Consider the following 11,046-nt stretch of genomic DNA (forward strand, 5'->3'; position numbering starts at 1 on the left):
AGCTCAGCCTGGACCGTCCTTTCATGTCCGCATCCCTCAGAGGCAAATGAAAGGAAGAGAACCAATACTTGGTTCAGCCCCTGCTGCGTGCCGGTCACTGCTGGGGAGCTTTGCATTCTGACCGCATTCCTTTCTCAGACAGATGTTACCATCCACATTTCAGAGATAAGGACACCAAGGCTCAGAAAGGTTGTGTGAGTTGCTCAGGGTCACAGCTAGCGCTTGGATGTGTGCTTTGATTCATCCCTCGTACCGCTTTGGAGAATTTCAGGGGGACCAAGAAGCCTGGGGCACCCGGGCCCCTGGAAAGCCCAGAGACCATTCTGCTGGGCTTGATTTCAGACAGCCAGGAGATTTCAGCAGCCTTTTCTTTTCTGTTTTGTCTTCGCTTTCAGAATAAAGAGATAGAGGAACTCACCAAGATTTGTGATGAACTGATTGCCAAAATGGGGAAAAGCTAACTTTGAACCGAATGTTTGGACTTGACCGTTGCGTGCAATATGACCGTCGGCACACTGCCGTCCTTCCAGCGACGCGGACAGGTTCTGTTTTCACTTTTTCGTATGCACTACTGTATTTCCTTTCTAAACGACATTGATTTGATTGTATGCAGTACCAAGGAGACTATCAGAATTTCTTGCTATTGGTTTGCATTTTCTTAGTATAAATTCATAGCAAGTTGACCTCAGAGTTCCTGTATCAGGGAGATTGTCTGATTCTCTAATAAAAGACAAATCGCTGACCTTGGCCTTGCCCTCTGTACATGAGTTCCCAGGGTGAGCGGCTTTTGGATTTAATATGAACTTGTACAGCTTGCACAGGGACTCTTGCCTTAAGGAGTGTAAACTTGATCTGCGTTTGCTGATTTGTGTTTAAAAAAAAATGCATGTTTCAAATAAAATTCTCTATTGTAAATAAATTTTTTTCTTTGGATCTTGGCAGTAAGCGTGGCTATGATTTCTTTTCTGGGAAGGGTTGGGTCTTTTCTCGCCTTTGTTAAAATCCTATCAGATCTGGCCCTTTCCCCCTCTCTGTCTGGCTCACTTCTTCGTCCATAGATTTAAATAACATTTCCTTCATTATCATGGCTGTTTGTAGGTTGGAAGCTAAGGAGAAGTATTGACTTGCTATTTTTTAAATGCTTATGTGAGTGTATTGAATTAGCTTAGATTTGGTTTTTACAAATGCTTTCTGAGTTTTGGCGGGAAAGTCTGTTTTCCTTTACTGGCTCGAGGAAGTTGCAGGCTGTCCCTCTTCCTATGCATTCTTTTAGTGTGTGACCATCAACCCTGAAACATGGCCCAGTTCCCTCTAAAGGGCCAGCCCCAGGCGAGCGGTTACCCACAGGAGACAGGTAGTGAGGCCAGTTGGGAGATGACGGCGGGATGCACCGGCCGTAGATTCTTTAACGGCTCCTGACTTTCTCGGGAACCCCAGCTTATAGGTTGGGCAGTGAGAGGGTGGGAAGGCATCTTAGTTTCCTAAAATTGCCACCACGTCACATATTTAGCAGCTTAAAACAGTAGAAATGTATTCTCTCGCCGTTCTGGAGGCCAGAAGTCCCAAATCTGAGCATCAGTGGGGTTTTTTTCCCTCCGGGGCTATGAGGTGGAGTCTGTTCCTTGCCTCTCGAAGCAGTCCCTGGTGTCCCTTGGGTGGTGGCTGTGTCACTCTAGTCTCAGCGTCTGTCTTCATGAGCCTTTCTTTTTCTGTGTCTCAACTCCCTCTCCTCTCTCTGGTAAGGGCACCGCTCATTGGATTTCGGGCCCACCCCAAACCCAGGATGATCTCTCAGGATTCCCGATTACATCTACGAAGACCCTGTGTCCAAATAAGGGCACACTCCCAGCTGTGGTGGGCATTTGTGTGGGGTCCGAGTGTGCCCGTGGGACGTGTGGCGTGCTGTGTGAGCTTGGAAAGCAGCCGCGAGCCCCCGGTGGCCCTCAGCTCAAGCGCCCCTCGTCCTGCCCAGGCGCAGCGACCACGGGCTGTTCCCCTCACACGGGACCACCCGACGCCTCACAGGACAGGCATCCCAGGCAGCACAAGGAAAGAAAGACAGCCCGCCTCTCCGGAAGCGAGTCCCAGCCTCTGGCCCCACCGTCAACCCCCCTAACAGGGCAGGGGTCTGCCTCCTCCCACCGCCCAGCCACCTCTGCCCGGTCCCGTCTCCCAGTCTCCCCTCCTCACGGCTCAACCGGGCCTCCCCCGGTCCCCCCCAGCCTCACCTGTCCAGGCCCAACCCCTCCCCCACCCTCACCCCAGATTCTGATCTCAGCTGTGTTCTCAAAACAGCCCAGCCTCTTGCTCTGGAAAGTTTCTATTTTTCTTATTACCTAAGCAAAACATTTCCATTGCTAAAAAGTCCAGAAATGCAGGTAAGAAAATGAAACAAACAAACAAGCAAGCACCATGATCCCTAAACCAAGAAATGATCACTGTTGATGTTTTTGTATTTATTTTTCTATGCCTTGTTTCCTCAGTGTATGGAATATTTATTAACTTATCTTTTTAAAGGCGGGATTATTTGGAGTTCTGCAGCCCCCTGCGTGCCGTTTTGTAAACCTTTTTTTTTCATGTAATACTATAATGTAACCATCGTGTTATGCAAACTTTTATATCAATAAATACAGCTCTTTCTCATCATTTCGAATGACTGCATGTATTCTGTGGTACCCAAAATGTGTCTAACCAGCCGCCCACTACTGGACATTCATACTGTGTCCATTGTTTTGCTGTCATTATGCACGCACATTGCATTGAGTTGCCTTATGCATAATGTTTGTGGACAGGAGTTTTCCTTAGGCTGAATTTTTAAAGTGAATAACCTGGGTGAACATGGTCACTACTCCCGCCCAAGTCCAAGTTGGCTTTACGGCTCGTTGCAGTGAGGGAGGACAGCCACCAGGGGGAGCTGTAGGGCACCACCGTAAGGGCGTCTTGGGAGGCAGGTGGGACAGGATTCGGACTTGGTCCAGCTGCTTCTGGGGAAGACGGCAGGAAGCAGGGCTTTGCTGCGTATTGGATGCTCTCGGGGCAGAGACAGTTCTCAGGTTGGGTATCTCGTATCTTCGCTAGACTAAGGCAAAGCTGTAGTTGGTAAAGAAGCAATAGTTGCTCAAATGCATTAGCCAGGATGGAAGGATATTTGGTCCTTTTTGGGGTTTGAATAATGTTCAGGTTCTGTCTGTTCAGACTGATTCTGGGTGGGGCTTGTTTTCTCTTGACCCAGCACAGCGCGGCTAGTCTGACCCTGATTTTCAGCAAAATTGTTAGCGTTCAACAGGAGAACAGCAAGGCGTCGGCAAGAGGGCCAGGCCGGCTCCCAGATACCACAAGCTGTTTTTCTCCCTCTTGGACATTATACACATTTTTAAAGTTTGGGAAACCCATTGCCAAATAGGCTTCCACTGAGGTTGTAGTAAAATTTACCCCTCGGGAGGCGCCTGGGTGGCTCAGTTGAGCGTCCGACTTTAGCTCAGGTCATGATTTCACGGTTCGTGAGTTCGAGCCTCACATCTGGCTCTGTGCTAATAGCTCAGAGCCTGGAGCTTCCTTCAGATTCTGTGTCTCCGTGTCTCTGACCTTACCCCACTCGCGCTCTGTCTCTCTCTCTTAAAAATAAACAAGGAAAAATTTTTTTTACTATTCCTCCCCACAACACACACACCCAACACACACACATATTCAGTATATACCTTTTGAGGCATACATCTACCGCTAGGCTACTCTGTCCGCCTGTCAGCCTGGTCTAGCTTGGAAAGGCCTGACCCTACCTTGGCCTCAGGCACCTGCATGCTAGGCTGCTTCCCCAGACCTACCCACAGGGCCACCGTGCAGAGGGCCTGGCCTTGGGAACCCCTATGGGTTGAGATCAGCTGCTTTGCATCCTTTGCTCACTTGATATAACGCACACGTGCTTGCACATGTTCACCCACGTGATGGCTGCTAGGGACTTCAATTATTTTGCTGTGCTGAGTGGGACGACCACGAGAAGCCAGCACCTGACCTGCCGTCCAGAGCTCCCCGGCAGCCAGCATTACAACCTCGGAGATGCTCAGCACCTCTTCAGAATTTCGGTTTGCCAAGTCCGTTGAAATCTCGAGCTCTGAACATCCTTTTCGTTTTGTTTCTGGGTCAGCATTTCCTTAGGGCTCTCAAGTTGAAGGCGGTGCGACGGGGATACTAAGATCACCCATGAAGACAGAGTGGGGGGGCGGATAGAAACGAGGCAGGTGGTCACTGATGACTGGGATGGGGGCTGCCATCAGAGGGGGAGAAGGTTCTTTTTCTCTCAGGTTTGGCGCTCATCCCCTTAGGTGTGAGATCTGAGGGGCCCAAGGCCACGCCAGGAGCATGACACAGGTGGAAGAGGTAATGGGCCCGAGTGGGGGCTCAGGCTCTCTAGCTGCTTCTTTCACTTAATTGTCGGCGTTGGGAGGATGCTCAGGTTTTTTAGCCAACCTGTCTGCTTTCCAGGACATTCCACTTGAAAAATTGAACTAGGCGGGGGCGGGTGTTCCGACAAAGGCAGGGTGGAGGTGTGTGCCCAGGCAGGGAAGGGCTGGCAGGAGGAAAGCTGTGTACATCTGAGGCCCACAGGGCTCCCTTGGGGTTTGCGCTCTCTAGCCCTGAAACAATCTGGTGAATGGGAACTATTTTTATTTCCATTTTACAGGAAGGAAACAGAGGCTCAGAGGGGTTAGAAACCTGGGGATTTGACTATCTCAGGCAGGAGAAGGGCCAGCCAGGATTGGATCTCAGCTCTCCAATGACTGCAAGTTCCTCAGGGTGACAGCATCCTTTGTAAGACGTCCGTCGAAAGTAGTGTGGAGAGGGGCGCCTGGGTGGCTCAGTTGGTTACGTGTCCAACTTCGGCTCGAGGCATGATCTCGCGCGGTACATGAGTTCAAGCCCCACATCAGGCTCTGTGCTGACAGCTCGGAGCCTGGAGCCTGCTTCGGATTCTGTCTCCCTCTCTGTCTGTCCCTCCCTCACTCATGCTGTTTCTCTCTGTGTCTCCCTCAAAAGTGAATAAACATTAAAAAAAATATATTAAAAAAAAAAAGGAGTGGAGAGAAGGTACCAGAAAGGGGATGTGCCCTCGGGCCGGTAGGGGTGCTCACATCCATCCTGTAATTAGACCGATTGGTGGCCCTGCCTTGAGTCTGGGCTGGCTCTGCTGCTATTTCTATGGACCATGAAAGCCCTGCCGTTCAGTAGATGGGAATGGCTGCGGGGCTCCCCCCGTGTGCCCTGTGAGGCTGGCGTGAGTGGCTCTGCTCCGCCTCGCCTTCACATTTCCCTCTTCAGTGGGTGGACCCGTGACATCTCCCCAGGCTGGTGGCACCTGGCTGGGCTTCTGAGTTCCCCGAGGCCAGAACGGCAATGGCAGAATACAGAGAATTCATGTATCTGCCTTTTGGGTTTTTCAAGAACTGGGAAACACAACCTGGAGATCAAAGGGGTAGGACTAAACAAAGCCCCTTCCCCCATTCCCACCCTACAGTGCAATCAGAGCACGTGGTCATTCCTTCCGTAGCTCCTGACCCCTCTACCGGGGACACCCACCCCTGCCCCATTAAGGTTCATTATTATGATTATTTTTAATGTTTATTTTTGAGAAAGAGAGAGAGACAGAGCATGAGCAGGGGAGGGGCAGAGAGAGAGAGAGAGAGAGACAGAATCTGAAGCAGGCTCCAGGCTCCAAGCTGTCAGCACAGAGCCTGATGCGGGGCTTGAACTCACAAACCATAAGATCATGACCTGAGCCGAAGTTGGACGCTTAACCAACTGAGCCACCTAGGGGCCCCTTTAAGGCTCATTATTGATGTCACATCCTCCAAGAAACCCTCTCTGAACCCTCAGGCCTGGGTCAGTGTTTTCAAATGTAAGTTTTATAATTATTCAGGCATAATGAGGCCGTCAGATCGGGAGACAAGTGCCCATTGAAGACATCGTTCCTTACCCACAGTTCCCGAGAGGGCACGCCATGCCGGGTAAGACCACAGAGTGAGGCATCCCAGTTGGTCAGGAGGCAGGGGAGCAAGGGAAGGGTAGGATGTGGACAAGAGCCTTTACTGTGGTTCCGAGGGAAGGAACGGGTGACGGGGGTAACTAGGCTTAGGATCAGCTAGTGTGGATCATTTCCGTAGGCTCTGGGCCACTGGGGCTCTCTGTAGTTGTTTAATGTCTGGCCCTGGGGTGATTCACATAGGGGGACAGTGGTCCTAAGTGTGAAAGTCCAATAAAGGGAGTGATGGGATATGGGCTCTGGGTTGGTTGGTTTGCAAGTGAAAAGTCTCGCTCATAGACACGTGTTTTACCATCCCCAGGAACTGACTAACCCTGAGAGGGACGGTCCCTCCTGGGTCAGTCAGCAAGACGTCAAGATGCCAGAGCATCAGGATAAAAAGACATGTTTCTGTAGTCGGCTGCCCCTGCCATGAACTCCTGCAGCTCACCGAGCTTGACCCTTGACTTGTCCATCACGCTGTACTGTCGTAAGGGCAGAGGTAAACCTCCCAAAGCAAAGCGTCTGCACACAAAAGATGATGGAGGGGGGGAGGCAGCTCACAGACAACATTTTGAAATAGTTATAGAGTTAATCTCATGTGCTCATGTGCATTAGAAATAAACCGGCATACCAATGTGTTATTTCATCGATAAAATAAATTTAGAGAAGATGGCTAAATAAAGAACATTCCAGGTTGGGGGAGGATTTGAAAGTGCACAGGTGGTTCTCATCCTCTACTTTGCTCCCCTTTTAGCCCCAACCCCCAGCACAAACCTGATGCTCAAACTTTGTTTAAATGTGTGAATGGGGCAAGCCCTAGGCCACCCAGTTTGTCATCACCCCCACCCTCCCGGAAGTCTGGGAATACTAGGATGGGCCGGGATAGAGCTGAGCGGTTGTTTTGTCTGAGCTTTGTTGAGCAGATGAGCCAGAGAGAAGAAGGCTTCGCCGAGGCCCCACAGCAAGTCAGTGGCCAGGGTCTGACCCAGTCTAGGGCTCCTCACTTAGCACTGAGACCACCCCACCCCGGCCATACAGGACTCCGTTCAAGGGCAGGACCCACCCTCTGCTTCTTAGTGGAAACCCCTGCCTGTCTTCTGGCTCATACACTACCTCAGCCGGAGGTCTGGTCTACAGGCTGCACCCCACCTGCAGCAACCTGGACCCTGGTGCACAGAGAGCCCCCCACCCCGGGGAGCCAGGCAATCCTGATTTGGGCACTCACAGCCTCCCACTGTGCACACACAGACCCACTGGGTCCTGAATCTTCTAGAATGAGGTTCCTTAGAGCCAGCATTCAGGCTCTGAGGTCAAGACACTCCAAACTGCCAGGACTCCAGGCCTCTGGGTGTACTTTCCACTTAGGGAGGTTAAGGTCATGTCCAGGGGTCACACACAACTAGTCCCAGAGCCAGAGTCAGAATTGGATGTTCTTTCCTGGGTACCCCACTTCCCCCCACCATGGGTGACTGGATGGAGGGGGCTGAAATGGGCTCCCTGGGAAGCTAGGGAGAAACTTGTCTCTGGCGTGTTTGAGAAAATGGCTAAGCCACCAGAATCCTCCTGTACCGGGCATGGGAGATTTTGGTACGAGGTGGTTCTAGCTGAAAGCTGTGCTCTTTGGGGTTCGATGTCTGAGCCCCCAAAGGCCTTTGCTCTTGGGGTGTCTGGCTTGGCTGGGCCCATGAGGCATATATCCCAGCACACAGGGCACCACCGGGAAGAGGCCTTCAGAGAAACTTGCTGGGAGCTGTTTCCATTTCTTTGTATTAGTTGTCTTTGCCTTTGGCTAATAGCTCAGCTTGACAGAGCTCTATGGGGTTGTATGTGCAGAGGGCTTTGGAGATGAGCTGAAGGCCTGTCGGGGGTGACAGACACAACCAAAGCCAGGGTCCTGCTTAGGGGCGCTGGGGAGTATGGCACTCTGGGACACTTCCCTAGAGTGGCCACTAGAGAGCGCCCAAGGGCCAGCTCCCAGCTGTGCCCCAGAAGGGGTGCCTGGAGGGTGTTTCTAGGCTTGCCCATGATGGACAAGATGGTCCAGGACAAGGTATTTCAAACTCTTTCACTGAAACCTTACGTGGGACCTACATTCCAGGGACAGGTAGCTGAGAAAAGTTTGGGGTGAAGGGAGAGAAGTGGCAAAGCAGAAATCTATCCACTTGTGCACAGATATCTGCTGACATGAGATGGTGACCCACACAGAAACAGATACACACATGCATACGTGAACACGTGTGTATACACACACACACACACACACACACACACACAGTGCTCACCCATGTGCATAGGCAGAGCAGTGGGTAGGGACTGGTACATCCATTTACCGAGTCAAGAGATGTCTTTTGAGCACTTCCTAAGGGCTGAGTTTGGTTGCTGGGTCCTGTGGGGATACAGGAGTGGATAAGGCACCGGAAAACACCCCACAGAAACCAACTACTCTCCCGAGCAGAATGTGGGTGTCAGGGGAGGTAGAATCACAGATCTGAGGGTGAGGAGGGAGGGACATTTAGAGGTGCCTCCTATTTGTGGAGAGTTTTATATAGTTCTAGAACTCCGTTACAAGTAGGCAGGTCAGTTACTTTCCTGTTTCACTTTATAGTTTGCATGACTCAGGAAAGGCCGCACATGAAGACCCTGGAGGAAACAGGTCTCGGGTCTTACGAGCTGCACTGCCTCCAGGCTGCTCTTACTGTAGCTGGGTCTTCTGTGAGCCCTGGGGTGGAGGTCCAGGACTTTGTTGGACCGAGACTCCCAGGCATGACGGATGTGGCCCCGCCACCCCACCTCCTGGCTTCCGGCCTGGGCTTTGCAGACGAGGTCACGGAGTGCACTGCAAGATTCTGCCACGGCCCCCGGAACGAAAGCTCTTGACTTTGTCCCTGACTTTTAGGCAGTTCTTAGTAGCTGGAGAGAGCTGATTAAAAATCATCTATCAAGATGCTGGCGAAGATGTGGAGAAACAGGAACCCTCTCGCACTGTTGGTGGGAATGCAAATTGGTGCAGCCACTCTGGAAAACAGTGTGGAGGTTCCTCAAAAAATTAAAAATAGACCTACCCTATGACCCAGCAATAGCACTGCTAGGAATTTACCCAAGCGATACAGGAGTGCTGATGCATAGGGGCACTTGTACCCCAATGTTTATAGCAGCACTTTCAACAATACCCAAATTATGGAAAGAGCCTAAATGTCCATCAACTGACGAATGGATAAAGAAATCGTGGTTTATATACACAATGGAGTACTACGTGGCAATGAGAAAGAATGAAATCTGGCCCTTTGTAGCAACATGGATGGAACTGGAGAGTGTTATGCTAAATGAAATAAGCCATACAGAGAAAGACAGATACCATATGGTTTCACTCTTATGTGGATCCTGAGAAACTTAACAGAAACCCATGGGGGAGGGAAAGGAAAAAAAAAAAAAAAAAAGAGGTTAGAGTGGGAGAGAGCCAAAGCATAAGAGACTCTTAAAAACTGAGAACAAACTGAGGGTTGATGGGGGGTGGGAGGGAGGGGAGGGTGGGTGATGGGTATTGAGGAGGGCACCTTTTGGGATGAGCACTGGGTGTTGTATGGAAACCAATTTGACAATAAACTTCATATACTGAAAAATAAAATTTAAAAAAAATCATCTATCAAAAGGGTCGCCTGGGTGGCTCAGTCGGTTGAGCATCCAACTTCGGCTCAGGTCATGATCTCATGATTCATGAGGAGGAGTTCAAGCCCTGCATTGGGCTCCCTAGTGTCCGTGTGGAACCCACTTCAGATCCTCTGTCCCCCTCTCTCTGCCCCTCCTTCTCCCTCTCTCAAAAATAAATATAACATTAAAAAAATCATGTATCAACAAAACAAATCATCAGGCATGGTTTTAGTAATGTAAAACTCTCCAATTTTTTAAATTTATTTGGAGAGAGAGAGTGTGTGTGCGCATGCGAGGGCAGGAGGGGTGGAGAGAGAGAGGAGAGAGAGAATCCCAAGCAGGCTCCATACTGTCAGCGTGGAGCCCGACTTGGGGCTCGAACCCACGAACCGCGAGCTCATGACCTGAGCCGAGACCAGGAGTCAGACGCTCAACTGACTGAGCCCTCCCAGGCACCCCCAGACTCTCCACTTGCTATTTAAATATTTTTGTCGAAACACTCCTGGACACTCGAGCTAGAAAAAAGAGCACCCAGAATGCCAAATCTGGGAGGGATCTGAGAAGCTTCCAGTGCAATCTCCTCTGACAGACGAGGCCTGAGGACTTGGGGGTGGACTCTTCACGGAGGCCCTCTTAGCGGATCTTCCCCCGGCTGCTGTAAAGAGACGTGGAAACAGGGACAGCTCCGCTCCCCTGAGGAGCATGGCCCGGGACCTGCCACCCTTCCCAGAGCCCCTCGGTGAGCACCACCCCCACAGCCCCCAGCTGTGCTCAACCAGGCCTGGAACAGGAAGTGCTCGGAACCTTCCCTGACGTTGCCATGGCGCCCACGACCCGGAAACCAAGGGCAAGCTCTCCCTGCCAAAGCACCTTGGCCCCTAAGAAGAGAAGGGTGAGCCCCAGATGTCATGAGCGCTCTCGGGATCCAGAGTCGGAAGGTGAACGGCCCGCAGCAAGCCTGTAGTTCAGAGACCGGTGCAACGAGAGTGTCTCTGTTCCACAAGCTTCTCCGGTAAACACACCCGTGGCGGCGAGGGGGCTTGAGAGCAGTAAAGTATGGCTGGTGCTTTTCCATCCCCGTTAGAGAAGGAGGGGGTCCCTAGTGACCGGCACTGCCCGGGCTTGGTAGGGAGGGGCTTGGGGGGCTCCAGGCTGGGAGGCAGGAAGGCCTGGAAGCCGAGGGACCAGCACAAATAGCAAATTCTGTGACCAGCCTACTTACAGACCTCCTTCGGTTCCTATCCCTTAGTTGAGGACGAAGAACTGTGGGTTCTCTCCCGTTTGGCCTTATTGGAGCCACGTTGCCAGCACAGCAGCAGAACTTTGTCAGTCTCCTGGCGGCCTTTAAAAAGTCCGAGATTCTTCTCTTGATTTGCCGAATA

General features: G+C 51.3%; 1 protein-coding gene across 17 annotated transcripts in view; it reads left to right on the forward strand.

The window, feature by feature from the left end:
- TACC2 (transforming acidic coiled-coil containing protein 2) overlaps positions 1–938 on the forward strand; it is a 211,914-nt gene extending 210,976 nt beyond the window's left edge. For all 17 annotated transcript variants that reach the window (XM_053909967.1, XM_053909977.1, XM_053909980.1 and 14 more), the window contains one exon: positions 396–938. In XM_053909967.1, coding sequence (XP_053765942.1) covers positions 396–461 — 66 coding nt within the window. In that variant the 3' untranslated portion in view covers positions 462–938. The remainder of the gene's footprint in view (positions 1–395) is intronic.
- The last annotated feature ends 10,108 nt before the right edge of the window (positions 939–11,046 follow it).

This window comes from Panthera pardus, unplaced genomic scaffold (assembly GCF_024362965.1).
Source record: "Panthera pardus isolate Hobbes unplaced genomic scaffold, ASM2436296v1 HiC_scaffold_22, whole genome shotgun sequence".
NCBI lineage: Eukaryota > Metazoa > Chordata > Mammalia > Carnivora > Felidae > Panthera > Panthera pardus.